General features: G+C 32.1%; 4 protein-coding genes, 1 long non-coding RNA gene and 1 other non-coding gene across 6 annotated transcripts; 2 read left to right on the top strand and 4 right to left on the bottom strand.

Moving 5' to 3' along the window:
- The first annotated feature begins 29 nt into the window (after positions 1–29).
- On the top strand, positions 30–3646 carry LOC123905704 (G-type lectin S-receptor-like serine/threonine-protein kinase At4g27290). The gene is made up of 7 exons (XM_045955408.1): positions 30–1434; positions 1707–1820; positions 1942–2057; positions 2144–2354; positions 2455–2692; positions 2767–2917; positions 3208–3646. The coding sequence occupies exons 1-7, from the start codon at positions 147–149 to the stop codon at positions 3511–3513; spliced, it is 2424 nt and encodes an 807-aa protein (XP_045811364.1). The 5' UTR covers positions 30–146; the 3' UTR covers positions 3514–3646.
- Positions 3647–7146: 3500 nt separating this feature from the next.
- On the top strand, positions 7147–9310 carry LOC123905703. Its single transcript, XM_045955407.1, has 5 exons — positions 7147–7314; positions 7403–7489; positions 7754–7903; positions 8081–8287; positions 9093–9310. Exons 1-5 carry the CDS (start codon positions 7147–7149, stop codon positions 9195–9197), a joined length of 717 nt encoding a protein of 238 aa, XP_045811363.1. The 3' UTR covers positions 9198–9310.
- A 4049-nt stretch (positions 9311–13359) lies between these two features.
- Positions 13360–14024, bottom strand: LOC123905702. The gene is made up of 3 exons (XR_006808452.1): positions 13826–14024; positions 13572–13738; positions 13360–13394 (listed from the first exon to the last, which is right to left on the bottom strand). It is a non-coding gene; the product is annotated as an uncharacterized LOC123905702 (long non-coding RNA).
- A 1153-nt stretch (positions 14025–15177) lies between these two features.
- On the bottom strand, positions 15178–16997 carry LOC123905701. The gene is made up of 6 exons (XM_045955406.1): positions 16914–16997; positions 16796–16834; positions 16079–16153; positions 15836–15919; positions 15589–15686; positions 15178–15474 (listed from the first exon to the last, which is right to left on the bottom strand). Exons 3-6 carry the CDS (start codon positions 16131–16133, stop codon positions 15346–15348), a joined length of 366 nt encoding a protein of 121 aa, XP_045811362.1. The 5' UTR covers positions 16134–16153; positions 16796–16834; positions 16914–16997; the 3' UTR covers positions 15178–15345.
- A 2146-nt stretch (positions 16998–19143) lies between these two features.
- Positions 19144–20157, bottom strand: LOC123910197. Its single transcript, XM_045961280.1, has 5 exons — positions 19985–20157; positions 19836–19902; positions 19547–19732; positions 19394–19451; positions 19144–19298 (listed from the first exon to the last, which is right to left on the bottom strand). The coding sequence occupies exons 1-5, from the start codon at positions 20155–20157 to the stop codon at positions 19144–19146; spliced, it is 639 nt and encodes a 212-aa protein (XP_045817236.1).
- Positions 20158–22774: 2617 nt separating this feature from the next.
- Positions 22775–22847, bottom strand: TRNAA-UGC. Its single transcript has one exon. It is a non-coding gene; the product is annotated as a tRNA-Ala (tRNA).
- Between the last annotated feature and the right edge of the window lie 105 nt (positions 22848–22952).

Here is a 22952-nt window from a genome sequence, read left to right as displayed (position 1 = left end):
CGTTCAATCTATCAATTTCGATAGTCTGAATTGATAATGCAATGTCCCCGTCAACTGAGGTAAATTGACGGAACAACCGATAAACTACTCTAATATATATGTTATGTTGCAGTTGTAACTTGCATTGTATCACAAAAAACTAAAAAATGACCATTCTTCATGCAACGCTTGTTATCACTAAGCTACTATTAGTATTCTTCTCCAAATTTTCATCTGCAGGTGATACTATTACCAAATCAGATTCATTTTTAGATGGCAGCACCTTGATTTCTAAAGATGGAACCTTTGAGTTGGGTTTCTTTAATCCAGGTAATTCCCCGAACCGCTATGTTGGAATTTGGTACAAAAACATCCCAGTTAAAACAGTTGTTTGGGTTGCCAATCGTGATAACCCAATCAAAGACAACTCGAGCTCGAGCAAGTTGAAAATAAACAGCGAAGGAAATCTTGTTCTTCTCAACAATAATCAGTCTATTCTATGGTCAACAAATGCAACAAAGACGGCTTCAAGTCCAATTGTTCATCTCTTGAACAACGGAAATTTAGTACTTAGAGATGACAATGAAAACGAAGAAGACAGTTTCTTGTGGCAGAGTTTTGACTATCCAGGTAATACATTATTACCGGGAATGAAGATTGGATGGGACAAGAAAACCGGCCTTAATAGGCGTGTCACTGCGTGGAATAATTGGGACGATCCATCGTCAGGCTACTTTAGTTATTCAACGAAACTTACCAGTAATCCTGAAGTAGTAATTTGGAAAGGCTCAGATGAGTTCTATAGAACAGGACCGATGATTGGTGCTTTGTCGGGTGGAGTATTTGGTTTGAAGCCTAACCCAATTTATAATCACTACTTTGTATACAATTCAGAGGAAGTGTATTACATGTATACACTCAAGGACAATTCTGTGATTTCCATAGTTGTTTTAAACCAAACTCTTTTAGTTCGTCAACGCCTTATATGGATTCCTGAATCGAAAACTTGGCATGATTACTTAAACCTACCACAAGACAATTGTGATGCTTATAATGTTTGCGGTACAAATGCAAAATGTAACATTGACGGATCACCATTTTGTCAGTGTTTAGACGGGTTTAAGCCAAAATCACCACAACAATGGATCACGACGGATTGGACACAAGGATGTGTGCGCAGTGGGAATTGGACATGTGGAGTCAAGAGTAGAGACGGTTTTCGTAGAATTGCTGGAGTGAAGTTGCCAGATACTACAAATTCTTGGATTAATGTAAATATGACAATTGATGATTGCAAGGTTAAATGTTTGCAAAATTGTTCTTGTACAGCTTACTCAAGCTTATTCCCAAATGAAGAAAGAAAGGGTTGTTCCATATGGTTTAATGATCTTAAAGATTTGAGACTTTCACAACCTGGGAGAGACTTATATGTTCGAATTGATGCATCGGATATAGGTAAGAAATTTACTACTTTTAAATATTACTCTCATATTTCTTATTTATTACGGCTCTGTTTGATAAAAAAATAGCAGATAGCTGATAAGTTAGCTTATGGTGGATGAACTTATAGCGAATAGTTTATAAGCTAACTTTTAGCATATACGAGACCATGTTTATACGGTCTCTGTATAATGATGTGTGTAAAGATCATTTCACTTATTATGTAGTAGTACTTAATAATCATTGTTTTTGCATGAGAAATGAGAATCACAAGTGCTTCATTACAGGTGATAAACATAGGCATACCAAGCTAATTATCTTGTCAGCTTCAATCATCATGTTTGCAGTCATTGTGATGCTATTTACATTCTACATTTATAAAACAAAGATAAAGTATAAAGGTACTTTTCTTATCCTTAGAACATTTTATATTTCACAATTTTTTTCAAAAAAAATTAATTATACTTTCAATAACTTAGAAATGTAATTGACCTACTTAATTAAACATTTTTTGCAATTTAGGTGAACATGACGATTTGGAGCTTCCTTTCTTTAATATTACTACAATATCTGATGCCACGAATAACTTCTCGATTCGCAACAAACTCGGTGAAGGTGGTTTTGGACCGGTATATAAGGTATATTTAAACTTACTTTACAATAGGGTTAAAGAAAAGTACATCAAACTCATTGTTCATTAAATTACTTCAATCATCAAATATAGGGTATGCTGCGAGATGGCCAAGAAATTGCGGTCAAAAGGCTTTCGGGTAGTTCCCTGCAAGGATTGAAAGAATTTAAGAATGAAGTGATATTATGTGCTAAGCTTCAACATCGAAATCTTGTTAAAGTTATTGGTTGTTGTATTGAAAAAGATGAAAAAATGCTGGTCTATGAATACATGTCAAACACAGGCCTAGATTCATTTCTTTTTGGTAAGTAATTTTTATATTTAGCATAATACAAGTTTGATTTAATTGTACATGTCATTTTAGAATGAAACAACTAATTATATTTATTGGAAATTCTTTACAGATCCAATTCAAAGTAAATTGTTAAATTGGTCTACGCGTTTTGACATTTTGTATGGAATTGCTCGAGGTCTTCTTTATCTACATCAAGATTCAAGGTTAAGAATCATACACAGAGATTTGAAGGCAAGCAACATTTTATTAGACAGTGGTATGAATCCTAAAATTTCAGATTTTGGTCTTGCTAGAATGTGTGGAGGTGACCAAATTGAAGGGCAAACAAGTAGAATAGTTGGCACATAGTAAGTATTATTGAATTTGATAGAGTTATAATATGATTGATACATCAAATTTACTCTTTTTTGTTTTCTTTCAGTGGTTACATGGCACCTGAATATGCCATTGACGGACTATTCTCTATTAAATCAGATGTATTTAGCTTCGGTGTATTATTGCTAGAACTTATAAGTGGAAAGAGAAATCGAACACTTCCCTACAATCGATACGATCACAATCTTATTGGGCATGTAAGTATAACATAGAAACCAAATATATTTCCTAGGTCAAATCTATGATACACAAGTGAGACAAGTCTTTCAGCATACACAAATTTATTTTCACTATTATATCAATAAGTTTGAGCATTGGATCAAATGATATGTCATATAACATTTTTTATCCAATGATAAGACTTATTAATCCAATAGTCGAAATGAACTTGTGCATGATGAAAAACTTACCTCACTTGTGCATATTAGACAAAACCATGTTTCCAATATATAACTAGTAGATAATAATTCATTTGAAATTGTTATAGGCATGGAGATTATGGAAAGAGGGAATTGCACACACATTGATTGATGATAATTTAAAAGACACATGTATTCTTAATGAAGCTTTACGGTGCATTCAAATAGGACTTTTATGTCTACAACAACATCCCGACGATAGGCCAAACATGACATCTGTTGTTGTGATGTTGAGCAGTAATAATGTTTTACCTCAACCACATGAACCAGGTTTCTTAATTAAAAAAATATCAATCAAAGGAGAAGCTTCTTCCGAAAGACAATCATCGTCTTCAATAAATAATATAACTATCTCAATATTAGATGCAAGATAGAAAAGAGTATGGTTAAATGTAGTTTTGAGTTCTGTATTTTAAAATTTAATAGTTTTTGTATTCAAATATTTGGTTTAAAACATTGTGATATATAACACGTTTTAAATGAAGTTTTTAAAGATTTTTGTTACCATTTTATCCATTTAATCTATTCTTATCATCAAATCATATGCAACGTCACTTAAAACTGATATGATTTTTTGTGTTTTTGGTATTGCGGAATTTGGTGGTATATAGTTTTAGGGAGAAAACTGATATAATTTGGTTGATCTTTTGCGTGAGATGTTGAACAAAGGTCATGGTGCTGATTCATTGGTTTATAATAATATGATATCTGGTTTTCTTGAACTTGGTAATTTGGATAAAGCTAATGAGCTTTTTGATGAGCTTAAGGAGCGTTGTTTAGTGTATGATGGTGTTGTAAATTCTACTTATATGGAATGGTTCTTTAAGCAGGGAAGAGATAAGGAAGCTATGGATTCGTATAAGTCTTTAATGGATCGCCAGTTTAGGATGACTCCTGCAACTTGTAATGTTCTTTTGGAGGTTTTGCTTAAACATGGCAGGGAAAATGAGGCTTGGAAATTGTTTGATCAGATGTTAGATAATCATACTCCGCCTATTTTTAAAGCTGTTAATTCTGATACTTTTAATGTTATGGTTAATGAGTGTTTTAAGCTTGGTAAGATTGATGAAGCAGTTGCTACTTTTAGGAAGGTTGGAACTAAGCCTAATTCTAAGCCTTTTATGATGGATGTTGCTGGGTATCGTAACATTATCTCTAGATATTGCGAGAATGGGATGTTGTCTGAAGCTGAGACAATATTGTTTCAAGAGCTGTGTTCTAAGCCTTTGAGTCCGGACGTGCCTACTCACACGACTTTGATAGATGCATATTTGAAAGCGGATAGTATTGACAAGGCTTTGAGAATCTTTAACAAAATGGTTGATGCTGGTTTGAGGGTGGTTGCTACCTTTGGTAATAGGGTGTTTGATGAATTGATTAAGAATGGTAAAGTTGTTGATTGTGCTCAGATTTTGAGTAAAATGGGAGAAAAAGATCATAAGCCTGATCCCACTTGTTATGAGGTGGTGATCAAGGGACACACCCCAAATCTATTCCCGAACCCGTCCCGCTTATACTATAATTAGATTTTATTAAACAAACTATTTTCTCTACTTCCTTTCTTCTTTTAAAAAATATTGTTGAAACAAAATGATTTTGGATATTTAACTTCTTTTTCTAATAAAAAAAATACTAAAATATAATTTAAATTCATGTGGAAAAAGATGTAACGGGCATATCCGAACTCCGTCGGGATACTTGATCCCCGTTTGGTATGGGTTTGGGGTTATATTTTTTATCCCCGATCAGAATTGAAATTGGTTTTGGGAAACCGAAATTTTATGGGTTTGGGGAGAGCAAAATTCTTCTCCCGCCCTATTGCCATGCCTAACTGAGAGGATATGTGTCCGACGGTGAGAGAAAACCGTGAGAAGAAGAAAGGGAAAACAAAATGCGTAAAGTGTTTTTGTTGGCTGACATATATGGCGGACAATTTATTTCTATTTACTCTACAAAACGATGTCGTTTTCTTATTTTTATTTTTTAAAAAATGGACTGGTGTGGCTTTGGCCACACCTAGCCTTAAAAGGTCCGTCATTTTCTTATTTGGATTGCATTTTGGAAGTTTCTTTTATTAAAAAAAAAAAATTAAAAATCCAAAACTATTTTATTTCAACAATATAATTTTTGTAAGAAAAAAAAAAAAAAAAGACAAAAAAACTCAACTTAAAATAAACATATAAATTTAATTTAAAATTAGTTAAGAGACATAAAATGTAATTTCAAGATTGATTTGGGGTAAATATGAATGTCCCTATTAATTACTCATTCCACCCCATCTTTTTAAACTAAAACTCAGAACCTAAACTTAATCAATTTGATTTTTCCCTCTTAAAATTGGATTGGTTCGGGGGATATCGACTGCTACGACTTTTATTGTCATGTCATGCTATCAAAGAGTAACCAAACACAACTTCAACTTTTTCATTTCCAACAAATTTTGACACCAATGTTGACAAAATTGCCTAAAATGGGAGAGTGGAAATCTATGGTTGTTGGGAACTTTATGGAGTTGGGCTTGAATGGAAATCTATGGTTATATACAAATCTCTATGTTTATTTGAAAATTTTATTTTAAAATATAAGCACTAATTATTCTCTTTTTTATTCTAAAAAATAGAACTTTAAGTGTTGGTGACAAACATGCTGATTAAACTAACTTGCAGATTAAATTAGCTTGAATGAAATGAAGTTTAAGGTGAAACTTACGATCCCACCGCACCACCACCACCACTTCTCAGCAGCCTTAGTCCTATTTAATTAAGCTTGTCACCGACGACGAAGAAAAAGAACCGTCATGTTGAATAGCAATGGAACAACGACGTTTCAAGATGCCAACGACGATGATTCAAAGTCCTGATTTTCGTATGACTGACGATGCAAAAGAATCTCATCACTTTAAATTTACCGATTGAGTCCAATGGTGTAATTATTAAGTTTTGTACTTGTAAAAGGGGTTTAAGAGTTTACTTGAGCCAACTACTATTAAATAATTTCAAATTGAATGAATGAAATTATGTTTTTTGATTTTGTACTGCTCTGAACAGTGATGCTTCATTTTTGGTTTATTGTTGCGGCATTTTTATTTATTTTTTCGTTGATGTTTTTCAGCCGTCAGATTGAAAACCGGAGAGATGACAACAGGAGGGGATCCAATCCCCATTGAAAACATGTGATTATTTGTTGTAGGCAACTAGGCAAGTAAAGTACAAAACATAAAAGTACAGGCGGCTTCCAATTATTTTTCATTATATAAGCTGAAAATTAAACATCTTTTTATTTTATTATTTAATAAATTTAAACATTTAACATTAAGGTCCATTTTGAATTGACTTATTTTGAGCTTATGTAAAATAGCATATAAATAAGTTTTATGTTAATTTATAAGTTCCATTGAAAAACTTACATAATTTTTTTTTCACTTTTTTTAATAATAATATGTCATGTCATATATTCAAGATAATTATTTAGATGTAATTTGAAATAGACTTCAAAGTTGTTGATGTATAGTTAACTCTAAATCTAATTCTACTCAAGTTGGTTTTTTTCAACCCCTTCTATAGAAGATCGTTGCTATTTTTTAATCAGGATTCAAATAATATTCTATATATTTATTTGGGATGTTATATTCCTCTATAAACACAAAATAGTAAATACCAACAAAAGAAATTAAAGCATGCATTATGCATTATAGTACGGATTCAAATTGTTACCTAAGTAAAAGGAGACAATCATACACAGTAATTGTTCACAGAACAATCTAGATTATTTCAATAACTGCATCGAAGCAGTTATTGTTCAACGATCTCAGTCGTTAGTTTAGATCGGACGGTTGAGAGCAATAACTGCGTCGAAGCAGTTACGGTAGAAAACCAAATTCCATTATATAGTACAACAAATAATAGAGCACTGTTGAGAACAGTATACAGCAATAATAGGCCTTGCAATGATGAGAAAGAAGGTCTTTATAAACCAAAATACTATATTGATTATTGCATATATCAATTATGTTAACAACCATGATTTTGGTTCCTAGGCAACCTTTATTAGTCCTAAAGAAGCATAGTTTGATCAATAATCATTTCCATGCAAAGAAATTGATTATTAGGAATGAAAGAACTTCATCATTTAATTATAAAAGCACAGTTAATCTTCCTCTTAATGAGTTGCCAGGGGTATATCAAAGTTTTCATACTTACCATATCCTCATTTTCCAATCCAAATCACTTTTTCTAACACATTTTTTTGTAATTTTATTTGTAGGCTTCCTTTGATCAATATATGGATGACAAACTCAGAGTAGTCAAAGCAGTATTTCCTGACAAAGGAACCACTAAACAACTCAATGAGGTATATTACTGATCAAGATTTACTGCTGTCAATTATTGACACAGTTTCACGCTGTAGTCAATCCTGACTATTGATTTGAGATCGGGCGATTAAGATTTAAAATACAGTTTTATGACATTGTAGGAAACTATATGTGTGTGATTATGTTTCATTTTTTTTCTTAACATTGTAGTAATTAATCTAAAGTTCGACCAGGAAATAAAGCAAATGAATGCTATAAGAAACTCTTTTCACTTCTCTAAGTGTATGTGTGTATGTATACAGGAAGAATGGAGAATAAAAATGCCTCCTATTCAATGCATATTCTTTAGTGTTCAACCAATAGCAGATGTAAGGTTAAGATTTAAGTCTAATGGAGAAGATTATCCACCTCACATTCCTCATCACATTAGCCAAATTCTTGAGCTTCAATTTGTAAGCATTTTTCATTGGAATATATATAATTTTGTAAAATTTTTTTGTTAATTTCTTTAGATTATTGTTAGCATATATTAGATGGATCTACTCATGTCACTTTGCCTCACTATAAGAATGATTACCGCGTTAACACAGTTACAACGTATAATCCATTTCCATAAAAATTCCTTTCAGATAAAATGGGAGCTACAAGGACTCAATACTTTTTACAATGTTGATGATCCTTTCCACTTCAGCTTAGATGTAAATGGTTCTATGTATCCAGAAAGGAGGGGAAAACATAGTTGGCTCAAGAATCAAATTGAGATGAAGATAAACTTTGTTGTTTCTCCAGCAATGATTTTTGTTCCTGATCATGTCTTACAAGATGCAGTAGAGTTGGTTAGAATGCTTTTCCTTTCTTCCTAATCAAATTTGCTTAGATCAATGATCTACTAATATAAATACTTGTGAGACTATTTGAGTAAGTTTATAACACGTTCATAGACTGTTTTCAGCTTATTTCTATAAATTTTACAAGATATATTTCTATAAATTTTATAAGATAACTTATAAAAACTCGTAGTTTATATGAAAAATTTACTTTGTTCTAGTGGTTAGGGGTTTGGGTAGTACGTTATAGGTCCTGGATTCGATTTTCAGCTCATTGTAAACAAAAAAAAATTACTTTGTTATATCTTTTGTTTTTATAAATGTTTTTTTAATTTTAAAACATATTTTTAATTTTAAAAACATCTTTTATTTATTTTTAAAATGTTTTATAAAATTTTAAAATGTCACATAATCAAGTTTTAGTAAAAAAAAAAGCCAACGGGGGCTAACAAATGTAAAAAGAGATAAATTTGGGGGACCAAAATTGAACAATTGAAATTTTGGGACTAAAATTAAGCAATTGTGAAATTTTGAGGGTTAAAATCGCACAACTGAAACTTGGGGGCCAAATCGCACAATCATAAAACTTGAGGGGTTAAAACTACATTTAAGCCTTTTATGTTTTATTAAACGGCTTGTTGTTTGTATAAAAATTGTTCGACTTTATTCGGGGGAGCTTATGACATGTCTATTAGTTGTTTTCAACTTATTTCCTCGTGCTCTTCAAGATAGTTTTTATTTTATTTTTTGTTAAATAATTTATCTTAATAGAGCTTTTAAGTGTTGATGACATATATGCTGATTAAATTAACAGGTTTTCAAAACAATCTGGAATAATATGAAGCAAGAATTTCATGGTAGATTATTGGCAGATTATAATAATTTCAAGAGGTGCAAATTCAAGAAGAATTCAGTCTGAACTCGGAACATATTGTTCATATTCCTTTTGTTTCACAACTTTGACATCTATTGCTGAGGGAAATATTATTTCCAACCAATTTGAATCAATGACAATAAATTAGTTCAGATTAACTATGAAGTACTTTATTTTATTTTTTTGTGAATCTATAAAAATACTTTCTTAATGGTATAAGGTACTTCATCTCTTCATTTGATACAAAAATAAAGAACTTTCTTAATGGTGGTCCTAAATGTACGTTTTTGTCCTTAGATTAAATATCAACATATATATCTAGGTAAATTTTAATATGGACCACTTCATCAAGTGATCCATGGTGGATCAGTCATGAATAACATTATAACGAATACGAATTTTACAAAATCCACTGTTGGATTGAAAGTTTATATCATATAGATCATTCATAGAAAAATTGAAAATCATTTGATATGTTATTGAGATACATCAAGATTAACGATTTATTAAATAACATAAATCTTGATGGGTCTCAATAACCATATATTTAATTTCACAACCATACATTTTTCTCGAGAGTCATTCCTATCTTTTGCCACCCTAAAAATATAAAATGTAGTAATAAGATAGTTAAATTTTTGTCGTCTTACAAGGACCTCTAATTTGATGATTAACAAAAATAATTAAACGGGAGTTTTGGTTGGAACCGATATTCAATTCAAGAGAAAGGCAATCAATCTACTTGTTTCAGGAAAACTATATGTTTATTTTATCTATTACAGGTTCTTGATAGATGTTCATTCATATGTCTACTCCCGGATTGATCATAAAACTAATTATCCACAAGTTCTAACTCAAAAGATAAATTCCGTTATTGTTAGGACAAACATCTTCGTCAATTTGAACTTTAACCTTATAATTATTTGTGACATTTATTTAAAACAAAATAAAATGTAATATTTTGGAAATATGATTAACATAATAAAAACATGACGTTTATACAAAGTTGACATGTTTGACTTCGATTAATTGGTTCCGTCGAGAGTAAGTAAAGGATACAAATATTGACAACAAACTATCCAAGAAGTGTCAATAATTTAAGTAGTGTAAGTTTCAGTACAGAGACAGTTTTGTTTCGAAAGCTAAAGAGACAATTTAATTTTGGTTTTATTACAAAATTAGAAATACTAAAAAAGATGAATGTACCAAAAAAAAAAAAAAGAGTGAAGATGAGTGTTGCAATTGCGCTAAGTGAAAAGTGTAGCCGTCGGGTCTATTATTGGACGTACGGTATATATGAAAATAATTAGCTGATATTTTTTATGTAGGTCTACGAATCCGTGAACTAGGGTGGCAAAACGAGTTAGGTGTGTCGATTATATTATGTTTTTAGAAGTAATTTAGGATAGTTTTAATAGCAATTGAAGCCCAAAAGCAAGTAAATACCTAGAAAAGTGAAGTTACTTAGCGCAGAAGCAAGAAAAGTGAAGAAAAAAAAACATCAAAAGGGGCAAAAACGTAATAAATAGCGCAATCATCGTACCTACGATGAGATCCAGCGTGGCACGATGAGAAGACGGTTTAAGTTGAAGAAAATCTGCAACAAATCTTTTCCATCGGACCACGATGACTTGTCATCGTGGCACGATGAAGGCGGTTGAAGAAAGCAGAAAATCTGGAGAAGATCTTCCATCGTACCACGATATGATCCATCGTGGCCACGAAGAGACAAAATTACATGTCATCGTGGCCACGATGGATGCGATGGACGCGCAGAAAAGCTCAAAACTGAGCTGAAAAACTATAAATATAGTCTTCCTCCTTCACTATTATTCATTCAGAAATCACTAAACAATAGTGATACTCAAGAGAGAGTTAGGAGAACTCTAAGGAAGAAGCAAGGAGGGCCAAGGAACTCCAAGACCAATAAGGTTTCTTTCTTTATTGTCCTTGTAATTTATTTTTCCTAGGTTAGGTGGAGTAGAAGAACTCTCTTACGATTGCTTGATATTGTATAATTTGGTGTTAAATTCAATTGTTCTTACATAAACTCTTTTATTGTCCGGTTTTTATTCTTTATTTTAATACTGATCACATTAGAATAAACTCTAAGGAAAATTAGTGGATATCGCATAGGAAACAAAGCTAATTGTCCCGAACGAAAGACGTACATTCAAATCTCTTAAGGAGACCATTAAATTCAGTATCTGTGGTTTGAGTGTAGGATTAAAGCTACTAATAAGAACAATCAATTCTACATGAGTTAGGGTGAGGACTAGTATAGGCACACGTGACAACTTGTGAAACCATTGAGCCTTAAGGGTAAGAATACCTAAGTATAACTAACTACGAAGAAGTGGAACCGACTGGGGCGAGGATAATTATAAACAACGTAAAGACAACCTATATTAGGCTCTTCTCAGATTGTAATAGAAATAGGCAAAAAGTGTTCCTGAACCTACTCCCTCCGGTCCTTTTTATAAGAAACACTTTGGAATTTTTATTTGGTCATTTTTATAAGAAACACTTTGACACAATTCCATTTGTACCCTTATTAAATACAATCAAATAATTCATTATAATGCTAGTGCATTAATTAGAGAGACCTATTTCTCATGCTAGTCAAAGGTTAGTTTTGGAATATAACATAACTTGTGATTTTGTCAAAGTGTTTCTTATAATAAGGACCGGAGGGAGTATTTTATAAAGACTATTCCTAATGGATGGGAACAAAGGAAATTAACTACCAAGCAAGAGTAAGTGAGAGATTCAAAAACACTTAACTACCCCGCGTGACACACACTCACCCTTTTACTTTTATAGTCATTTACTTTCCTGCTATTTACTTGCAGAGCCACCATCACCGATCCATCTAACCCGTCATTTTTTACAAGTTGAGTCGAAGTTTTAGTTTCGATACCTTAAGTTGATATGTCCTGCCTAACTCGCTTAAAAAGTGGGATGGGTTAACTCGAGGACATTTTTAAAAACTAATTTTTTTTTTCTAAACTTGGATAAAGAAAAGAGAAAATTAATGATTAAACTTCACATGTGAGTCCAATCCAACTTTTTTCCTCTTCATTTTTTCGGATAAAAAGTTTACTAACTAATCAATTTATTTTGAGACTTATTTTGATTTTTGAATTTATTTTAGACAATAATGTTGGATTTTTGTTGGTGTTTGATTTTATTATTTTTGGCTATTGTTATTTTGGTGGTAGTCAATCTAATATTTGTTCATGACCCTATAGTATGTGGACCACATTAAATTTTTTACTCGAACCCCAGCTCCTACATATATTATGCGATGTTTCTACCAACTGAATTAAGTTTACGGGAACTAGATGACATTAAATTTAGTCTCTTAAATTCAAATTAAATTATAGATTATAAATAAATTGTATTGAGATTAAAATAGAAACTAAAGAATAAAATATTCTACAGTTTTGTAGCTATCTTTTACAAAAAAAAAAAAAGCCAGTTTCCGACAAAACAAAAAACTAATTAATCTGCATTAATTATTGGAAAATGTTAAGCAGTGCCCCATAAAGCAATAGATTTTACCTAAACTTTTGTCCCATTTTCCAATCCAATATTTGAATGTGTCGGGATAGATCACATTATATTCCTAAAACAAAATATAAAAAAGGTTAGAGGACAAGTTTTAACAAGGAAATAGGACAAGCTTTATCAAGTAAAGAGAAGAGAGTCATTTGTAATTACAGGATTCAACATTCCCTTATAGGGAGAATCGTCTATTAACAATGTATTTGATTCGTTAAAAAATCCTTTCTCCCAACAAAGGTTGGGATCCTCCTCATCCCAAAGTTTCTCTAACTCTTTAAACATTATGTTCTTGTCAGGGTTTTCAGGAGTGGGGATAGTTGTTGTGGTGCAGTGAGACTGGTCCTGCAGATTAAAAACCAAGAATTTGCAAGATCATAAATAGTAAATAAACTAAGTAAACAAAGGAATGCAAAAGATTTTAGTAGTCACAAAACAATATGCTTACCCAACGAAAAAGAAACTTGTGTTTCAAGTCTTTCATAAAAAAGTCAAGTATCTTGTCAATATTTGTCCTATAATAATAATAATAAATAAAAAAACATAAGCAAAACTCCAAAATTATTGAAATTATCAAAGAGGGTTGAGTAATATACTTAAACTTTGAAGACCATATGTCAACTTCAACATTATCGAAGCAAAACTCCAGGAACTCAAGATACGAAGGCCTCGTGAATACTGAAATCAAAGTATAATCGTTACGAGCAATGAGAGTATTAATTAAGTTGACCAAGTCTTTCCTATTTACTAGCATGTGACCGTTTCTCATTTATGCTCAAGATACACACGATAAATGTAAAGCAATATGATAGAAATTTAATACAAATCATTTGATCGTTAAATCTATATACTAACCTACTGTTTTGTTAAACACAAAATCTGGGTTAAGTTTCTTATCAACGGTCACACAATCTACCAAGACTCCGTTTAGATAAAAAAACAATTAGCTTGTTCTTCAAATTTGTAACGTGAGTTCTATTTGGTACCAAAACTCTGTCTTGATTCAAATCACTCTCCATACCCTAAAAATTAAACATCAAATACAATCAACTCTCTAAACATATCATATTAAGCATGGGAAAAAGTGAATGTGATAAACTAACTCATACCATGTTATGTGGTTGCGGTGAAGGCAAGTTATCAATAGATATTATATGTAATTTTCTTGATTCCCAGCTTTTTAACCACAATTTAATATCTTTTGAAAAACTTCGGCCACGCTTTTTTGTGATTTTTGGGAGGTAAGCATTCAATTGATTAACAATCAACTTTCTGGGTTCCTTATCCATAATTTGCCGATAAGCCACATTCGGTCTATGGTTAACGGCATTAGATCTTGTAAATGCCGTGGTCATAGATTTGAATACGGACATTTGAGAGATGTATTGTTCAGAAAAATGTACTTTCATTATTGAACTTTCAGTTGATATGAAATCAGTCATTGTTGAACTTTCGGTTGATATTGGTCATTTAAATGCAAAACCAAACAATCATCAAGTAAATCAATGTCCACTCCTTTCAAAAAAAAAAAAAAAAAAAAAAAAGTAAATCAATGTTCACCGCAAAAAGCTACTAGAAGTTGTGAAATGGGTGGCAGACACACAAATCACAAATATGAAATGGTTAACATTCTGGCAAAAAAGGCTAGTCCAATTTCAGACAAGCAACAATTTGAACCTCTAATGGAACAAGAATTCACATTCAATTAATAGAGGAAATCGCATTTGTCGTCAAACTATATCACGAACAAAATTGACTCTTACGATAATACACGTAAAGAAAGCTAAAAGTGTAAACAATTAAGTTCTATATTTATGTTTATGGCTTTGCATATATGCAATGCACATGTGGAAGATAACTGTGTAATAGGACCAATGAGTTTAGGATATAAAGCTGGCAATTGAGGGCTTCAATCTGATCCTCATGACAAGAACTCGTAAAAGTTAAAAAGCAAACAGACACATAGAAATAACAAGTCAAAGAACTATTTCCTCTTGTATCATCCCAAAATTCACCTATATACTCAAAGTGAGGAAGATGTTTAGAAAGTATAGAATATGATCAGTAAAGTTATTCAATAGAAGCAACATAGGACGAAACAAACACAACTAGCAGCAATCTTCCATGACAAGGAAGAACAAAAACAAGAATACCAAGCGGTCTATGGATGGAAAAAATCAAATCACCATTGGAAACTATAACTTTATAAATTATTTTTGTAAGGTTTTCCAATATATACGGGGCCACATATATATGGCGCCTTGTATTTCTATGTTGGTTTTCCATGTTCGTCTTGTGCAAGGAGCATTTATTGTATATAAAATGTTGTTTCAAAAAAAAAATCCAGCCATTCTATATATATATATATATATATATAAACAATAAAGTAACAACAAGTGCCATTTCAATAATACTTACTACTTAGTTTTGAAAACTAAAACAAGCACAAGGAGTGTTGTGATTTCGAGAAACCCACAGATAACAAACATGCATTAAGAGTACATTTTTTATTACATACATGTGAAGTGCACTGAAGTTGTTTGTAGATCAACAGACACGAGGCATTGTATCTTAAAAGTCTTATAAACAGGACATATAGACGGATGAAGGAAAGAAATGTGTTATTATACTACTGTGGGTGAAGTGACTGTCCTGAGATATTTTTGATCTCAGCCTGCAGCAATTGCTTCTCCTGTGAAGACTTACGAGCTTCAATTAGGGAAGCACGCAACTCCTCTTTCCTGGCGGCGCTGATATCCTGTCGGTTTAGAGATTGATATTAAAGAATTCAAATATGCACAAAGAAACTAAATTTATGAAACTTGAATCAAGAGCATAGTTGAAGGCTACATAAACTTTCATAAAATCTTACCATTTCACCGTTAAGTATCATCTGGTGCATAAGGAACGTTTCAGCAGCTATGCCCACTGGTATTTCATCCTTTGGACGGTGCACTTCCTCCAAAAATTCTGAAAGTTAAAAAAGAAAAAGGACAGGCACAACATCAAAATGCATACATCAAACAACCACAAAATAAATAGAAGACAAAACAGCAAAAAAGACTTATTTGGTGGAATAGTCTTCATTGTTAAAATTGAAAGGAGGTGATTTGAGTTACCCATTAGGTCATGGTCAAAAGGTTCTTCCTCGTCAGTATCAGGCTTTGTTAAGACTTTTCTGTGATGCATCAGCCTCTCATAGGCTGAAAGTTAAAAAAGAAAAGAGAAAAGAAGACAAGGCATATACATCAAACAGACACAACAGCAAAAAAAAGAAGACTTATTTGACAGAGTGAGAGGTGTAACAGCAACTAGGAGTAGTCTTTTCATTGAAGAAATTGAAAAGAGGTGATTTGAGTTACCACGTAGCGCTTTGGGGTTCGGCTTGGTAGGATTCGGCTTCTCGGAACGTTCCATTAAATTCCAAAAGAGCACAACTAATATGAAAGAACAAAATTCTTAAAAGCGGCAAACCAATAGAAAGACAAATTTAATTTAATGACGATGATAAAATGAGGCATATGTATATACTATATAGATGCGATAAGTTACAAATCTAATAACAGTTTGGTTATTGATGTTAAAAATGTGAAAGTTATTAGTATTTAGTTAGCAAGGAAATGGAATTAACAGAGATGAATTGGTACTCGAAGTGTGAGGGTGCACATACACGGTTAACAAAATAAATACAAAACAAAATGGAATTTGAAACTCTTTATAGGCGCTGCAACTAAAATCACAATACAAACTAAAAAATCAAATTTCACATTAATGTAAAAAACTCAACTGAAGCAAATACGGAAGCGACAACTGCATAATCAAAGTTAAGAAAACGGCGGTAAATCGGTTTATGAAAAAGGAAACAATCGGAATTAATTGTTTGAATGAGTAACTAGTAACCCTAGGGTGCTAATCTATATTCGATTGCGGTGATTAATTTACCTAGGGATTAGTCGGATTGGATAGGGAAAGATAAACACTAAACACGAATTCACAGAAAAGATTCAGCAATTCAAAGTTTTTCAACACTAAGCACGAATTCACAGAATGAATGATAAATTGAAAAGGAATGAAAATACCTTGAGCAAATGTAGCACGCGTGAAAATAGTAGAGGAACCTGAAAATAAAAAATGCAAATCGAGATTAAACAGCGGTGAAATTAACGGGGGAGGGGAAAGAAGAGGAAGAAAACGAACCAGCGCAACGCGATATGGGGTCTGTCTGTCGGGGAGAGAGATCCTCCGTCAACCCTAAATGTCAGGACAATATATAAATAAATAAATAAATAGAAAATTATTAGGCTAAATTGATATTTTAGTGATTCAATTCTATTTTTTAAAGAGTTTAATTGTTGTGCATTGTCGGTATAAATATTTTTTACACATATATCCAATAATATGTTGCCACATCATTTAATGAATGTGATACGTCATGTGTTTTTAATTATCATACATGATATGTTGGTATATTATTGGACGCATGTGCAAAATAACGTTACACCGACGGTGCATATAAATTAAATTCTTTTTTAAATATTCATATCACTCATTCAAAATTTTTAAATAGGTCTCATTAAACCCATTATATATGTACTCCAACAAAATTAAATTGTGTACATACAAGTTTAATTTATTTTTAAATTTTATGTTTAAATATACATTTCAAAATATTTTCAAATTAACTCTGCACTTTTATTGTACTATGTGTCACATTTTTGCACATGCATGTAACACTGATTACTCACATAATTTTATATGGATAGACAAAAATGCCCTTATTACTGACAATTACACTTAGTTGTTGTTTTTTTTTTACCCCAATCCGTTTTCAAGCAAGTAATACGGGCATTTTTGTCATTCCATCTAAAATTACGTGAATCATCAGTGTCACGTGTGCAAAAAATATGACACATTATCAATAAAATGGACTCGAGGACCTTTCTAAAAGTAAAATTAAAGTACATGGTCAATTTGAATGTTTTTTTGAAGTGCATGGACCAAAACTCAAGTGACCCCAAACTACAGAGACCTTTTGCATATTTAAGCCTAAATTTTACATCATGAAACAATATAATAAAGCAAGAGTAGTTTTTTAGCAAGTTTGCCATTTGTCAACTATTGAAAGTGCTTGCTATTTTATAAGATGCTATTAATAGAAACATTTCTTTACTTATCTTTAATTTTATTTTTTTATTATTTATTATTTAATTCCTAATTACTCTATTTTTTATTGTTAATTATTAAACAGCATAATTATCTTGGGCAGCATAATTTACTTGGGAGAAACAAGTTCTCTTAAAATAACTTTGAGAAAAACGAGTGGAATAAGGTTCAATCTGTTTTCTTAACTACTACTACTATTAATTAATTAATAATTAAAGAAGTTATGTTAGTTGGGACTTGGGATACATAAGTGTTTTTTATTTTTTTATAATTCCAATTAGAAATAAATGTTTTTAGGAAAGTTATCCCACTTCCTCTATCATACATTGAACCTACCTGCGGTGTGAACAAACACAACCCAAAATCTTTTCTCAAGAGTATTAGAACTTATGAGGCCTATACTCAACCACAAAAGTTAGCTTGTGAGTTGAGGTTTGCACTACATTTATAAAGACTATCTATGACATATCACTAGCCAATGTGGGACTTCTAACACACCCCCTCACGTCCAGAATTGAATAAGCTGGAACGTGGAATCAACAACGGGTGCCCCAAATACGGGAGGTCTCCACAACAAATGGATCTAGGATAGACTCTGATACCATATTAGAACTTATGAGGCCTATACTCAACCACAAAAGCTAGCTTGTGAGTTGAGGTTTGCACTACATTTATAAAGGCTATTTATGCCATATCACTAGCCAATGTGGGACTTCTAACAAAGAGGCCTTTTGAATGCTAATTTCTCTTCTCCCAACCCCTTATCATATCATCTTTAATGTTATTTCTTCTTCCAATTCATATGCAATGGAATCGTCATTCCTATTTTCAGGTAATTTGTTTCTTTTTCTGTTATTCTTCCTCTAATATATTCTATGATTTAGTTCTAATTCAAAGTGTTTCTAAATTGATAAGGTGACAAAATTCGAACTTCAGTGGTTGCAGAAGGTGGAATTGATCTGATAACAGTCTATTCCTATTCATTTATTTCTTTCCAAGAGATTGTTGGGGAAATTGACATGAACTACTTGATTGGTAACATCATTTTAAACTCATTCTTATTCATGTATTTTGATTATGTTTTTAAAATTTATATATTCTGAAATTTTCTTTTTGCTCAGTTTAAACTCATAAATTTGTTAATTTTTTTTTATAAATTTACAATAAAAATACAATTTCTATACATAATTTGCCCCGTGCATCCCACGGGTAGAAATACTAGTTATATTAACATTGTATAGTACTAAAAGAACATATGCCCAAACTAAGAAATACTGTTTTTTGCTTCGAAATATGGGTAGTTATCGTCATTTATTGTAGTAACGGCGGGTCTGCCAATTGATTTCTCTCTGACGTAATCACGTATGTCATCAGCCTCGGCTAAACCCTCCAGAAATTCCCTTAACTCCCCTCCTTTAGCTGCCAAGTATGTAAAACATAACAAAAATGGAGAGAATTCATAAAACCTATCATAATACATTAGCCAAATATAAAGCAATAGATTTTAACTAAACTTTTGTCCCATTTTCCAATCCAATATTTGAATGTTTCGGGATAGATCACATTATATTCCTAAAACAAAATATAAAAAAGGTTAGAGGACAAGTTTTAACAAGGAAATAGGACAAGCTTTATCAAGTAAAGAGAAGAGAGTCATTTGTAATTACAGGATTCAACATTCCCTTATAGGGAGAATCGTCTATTAACAATGTATTTGATTCGTTAAAAAATCCTTTCTCCCAACAAAGGTTGGGATCCTCCTCATCCCAAAGTTTCTCCAACTCTTTAAACATTATGTTCTTGTCAGGGTTTTCAGGAGTGGGGATAGTTGTTGTGGTGCAGTGAGACTGGTCCTGCAGATTAAAAACCAAGAATTTGCAAGATCATAAATAGTAAATAAACTAAGTAAACAAAGGAATGCAAAAGATTTTAGTAGTCACAAAACAATATGCTTACCCAACGAAAAAGAAACTTGTGTTTCAAGTCTTTCATAAAAAAGTCAAGTATCTTGTCAATATTTGTCCTATAATAATAATAATAAATAAAAAAAACATAAGCAAAACTCCAAAATTATTGAAATTATCAAAGAGGGTTGAGTAATATACTTAAACTTTGAAGACCATATGCCAACTTCAACATTATCGAAGCAAAACTCCAGGAACTCAAGATACGAAGGCCTCGTGAATACTGAAATCAAAGTATAATCGTTACGAGCAATGAGAGTATTAATTAAGTTGACCAAGTCTTTCCTATTTACTAGCATGTGGCCGTTTCTCATTTATGCTCAAGATACACACGATAAATGTAAAGCAATATGATAGAAATTTAATACAAATCATTTGATCGTTAAATCTATATACTAACCTCCTGTTTTGTTAAACACAAAATCTGGGTTAAGTTTCTTATCAACGGTCACACAATCTACCAAGACTCCGTTTAGATAAAAAAACAATTAGCTTGTTCTTCAAATTTGTAACGTGAGCTCTATTTGGTACCAAAACTCTGTCTTGATTCAAATCACTCTCCATACCCTAAAAATTAAACATCAAATACAATCAACTCTCTAAACATATCATATTAAGCATGGGAAAAAGTGAATGTGATAAACTAACTCATACCATGTTATGTGGTTGCGGTGAAGGCAAGTTATCAATAGATATTATATGTAATTTTCTTGATTCCCAGCTTTTTAACCACAATTTAATATCTTTTGAAAAACTTCGGCCACGCTTTTTTGTGATTTTTGGGAGGTAAGCATTCAATTGATTAACAATCAACTTTCTGGGTTCCTTATCCATAATTTGCCGATAAGCCACATTCGGTCTATGGTTAACGGCATTAGATCTTGTAAATGCCGTGGTCATAGATTTGAATACGGACATTTGAGAGATGTATTGTTCAGAAAAATGTACTTTCATTATTGAACTTTCGGTTGATATGAAATCAGTCATTGTTGAACTTTCGGTTGATATTGGTCATTTAAATGCAAAACCAAACAATCATCAAGTAAATCAATGTCCACTCCTTTCAAAAAAAAAAAAAAAAAAAAAAGTAAATCAATGTTCACCGCAAAAAGCTACTAGAAGTTGTGAAATGGGTGGCAGACACACAAATCACAAATATGAAATGGTTAACATTCTGGCAAAAAAGGCTAGTCCAATTTCAGACAAGCAACAATTTGAACCTCTAATGGAACAAGAATTCACATTCAATTAATAGAGGAAATCGCATTTGTCGTCAAACTATATCACGAACAAAATTGACTCTTACGATAATACACGTAAAGAAAGCTAAAAGTGTAAACAATTAAGTTCTATATTTATGTTTATGGCTTTGCATATATGCAATGCACATGTGGAAGATAACTGTGTAATAGGACCAATGAGTTTAGGATATAAAGCTGGCAATTGAGGGCTTCAATCTGATCCTCATGACAAGAACTCGTAAAAGTTAAAAAGCAAACAGACACATAGAAATAACAAGTCAAAGAACTATTTCCTCTTGTATCATCCCAAAATTCACCTATATACTCAAAGTGAGGAAGATGTTTAGAAAGTATAGAATATGATCAGTAAAGTTATTCAATAGAAGCAACATAGGACGAAACAAACACAACTAGCAGCAATCTTCCATGACAAGGAAGAACAAAAACAAGAATACCAAGCGGTCTATGGATGGAAAAAATCAAATCACCATTGGAAACTATAACTTTATAAATTATTTTTGTAAGGTTTTCCAATATATACGGGGCCACATATATATGGCGCCTTGTATTTCTATGTTGGTTTTCCATGTTCGTCTTGTGCAGGGAGCATTTATTGTATATAAAATGTTGTTTCAAAAAAAAAATCCAGCCATTCTATATATATATATATATATATATAAACAATAAAGTAACAACAAGTGCCATTTCAATAATACTTACTACTTAGTTTTGAAAACTAAAACAAGCACAAGGAGTGTTGTGATTTCGAGAAACCCACAGATAACAAACATGCATTAAGAGTACATTTTTTATTACATACATGTGAAGTGCACTGAAGTTGTTTGTAGATCAACAGACACGGGGCATTGTATCTTAAAAGTCTTATAAACAGGACATATAGACAGATGAAGGAAAGAAATGTGTTATTATACTACTGTGGGTGAAGTGACTGTCCTGAGATATTTTTGATCTCAGCCTGCAGCAATTGCTTCTCCTGTGAAGACTTACGAGCTTCAATTAGGGAAGCACGCAACTCCTCTTTCCTGGCGGCGCTGATATCCTGTCGGTTTAGAGATTGATATTAAAGAATTCAAATATGCACAAAGAAACTAAATTTATGAAACTTGAATCAAGAGCATAGTTGAAGGCTACATAAACTTTCATAAAATCTTACCATTTCACCGTTAAGTATCATCTGGTGCATAAGGAACGTTTCAGCAGCTATGCCCACTGGTATTTCATCCTTTGGACGGTGCACTTCCTCCAAAAATTCTGAAAGTTAAAAAAGAAAAAGGACAGGCACAACATCAAAATGCATACATCAAACAACCACAAAATAAATAGAAGACAAAACAGCAAAAAAGACTTATTTGATGGAATAGTCTTCATTGTTAAAATTGAAAGGAGGTGATTTGAGTTACCCATTAGGTCGTTTCCGACGAAACAAAAAACTAATTAATCTGCATTAATTATTGGAAAATGCTAAACAGTGCCCCCGGAGCTTTTCAATATAAATTTTATTTTTTATTTCCTTTTTAGGTATGATTAACAAGTGCCCCTAGTGCCCCGGGGACACTGTTTAGTATGACCCTTAATTATTAATCTAAGAAGATGCTTTGTTATTATTTCATCCAACATGCTTTTTTTAGAAAATCAATGCAGCATAAATTCGATTGAAAAAGTTAAAATTTGGAGATGCGGGGGATCGAACCCCGTGCCTCTCGCATGCAAAGCGAGCGCTCTACCATTTGAGCTACATCCCCTTTCTGTTTAAATTGTCTCTGCATGCATATCTATACGATGGTTACTAATTTAACTAAAACTATCAACACTTCAAAATATTTGGAATAAGAAACACACACTTCAGA

Source organism: Trifolium pratense, linkage group LG2 (assembly GCF_020283565.1).
Source record: "Trifolium pratense cultivar HEN17-A07 linkage group LG2, ARS_RC_1.1, whole genome shotgun sequence".
Lineage (NCBI taxonomy): Eukaryota > Viridiplantae > Streptophyta > Magnoliopsida > Fabales > Fabaceae > Trifolium > Trifolium pratense.
This window is presented reverse-complemented; position numbering and strand designations above follow the sequence as displayed.

Bases quoted from the DNA above. Each gene is read 5' to 3' on its own strand.
- LOC123905704 (XM_045955408.1), top strand. From the start codon at position 147: ATGACCATTCTTCATGCAACGCTTGTTATCACTAAGCTACTATTAGTA. The intron at 1,435-1,706 runs GTAAGAAATTTA...GCTTCATTACAG, and splicing joins AATTGATGCATCGGATATAG to GTGATAAACATAGGCATACC. The intron at 2,918-3,207 runs GTAAGTATAACA...AAATTGTTATAG, and splicing joins ATCACAATCTTATTGGGCAT to GCATGGAGATTATGGAAAGA.
- LOC123905703 (XM_045955407.1), top strand. From the start codon at position 7,147: ATGTTAACAACCATGATTTTGGTTCCTAGGCAACCTTTATTAGTCCTA. The intron at 7,490-7,753 runs GTATATTACTGA...GTATGTATACAG, and splicing joins CCACTAAACAACTCAATGAG to GAAGAATGGAGAATAAAAAT. The intron at 8,288-9,092 runs GTTAGAATGCTT...TTAAATTAACAG, and splicing joins TACAAGATGCAGTAGAGTTG to GTTTTCAAAACAATCTGGAA.
- LOC123905701 (XM_045955406.1), bottom strand. From the start codon at position 16,133: ATGGAACGTTCCGAGAAGCCGAATCCTACCAAGCCGAACCCCAAAGCG. The intron at 15,920-16,078 runs GTAACTCAAATC...TTTAACTTTCAG, and splicing joins GAACCCCAAAGCGCTACGTG to CCTATGAGAGGCTGATGCAT. The intron at 15,475-15,588 runs GTAAGATTTTAT...CTAAACCGACAG, and splicing joins TGATACTTAACGGTGAAATG to GATATCAGCGCCGCCAGGAA.
- LOC123910197 (XM_045961280.1), bottom strand. From the start codon at position 20,157: ATGAGAAACGGCCACATGCTAGTAAATAGGAAAGACTTGGTCAACTTA. The intron at 19,733-19,835 runs GTAAGCATATTG...TTTAATCTGCAG, and splicing joins ACAAGTTTCTTTTTCGTTGG to GACCAGTCTCACTGCACCAC. The intron at 19,452-19,546 runs GTAATTACAAAT...ATTTTGTTTTAG, and splicing joins ATAAGGGAATGTTGAATCCT to GAATATAATGTGATCTATCC.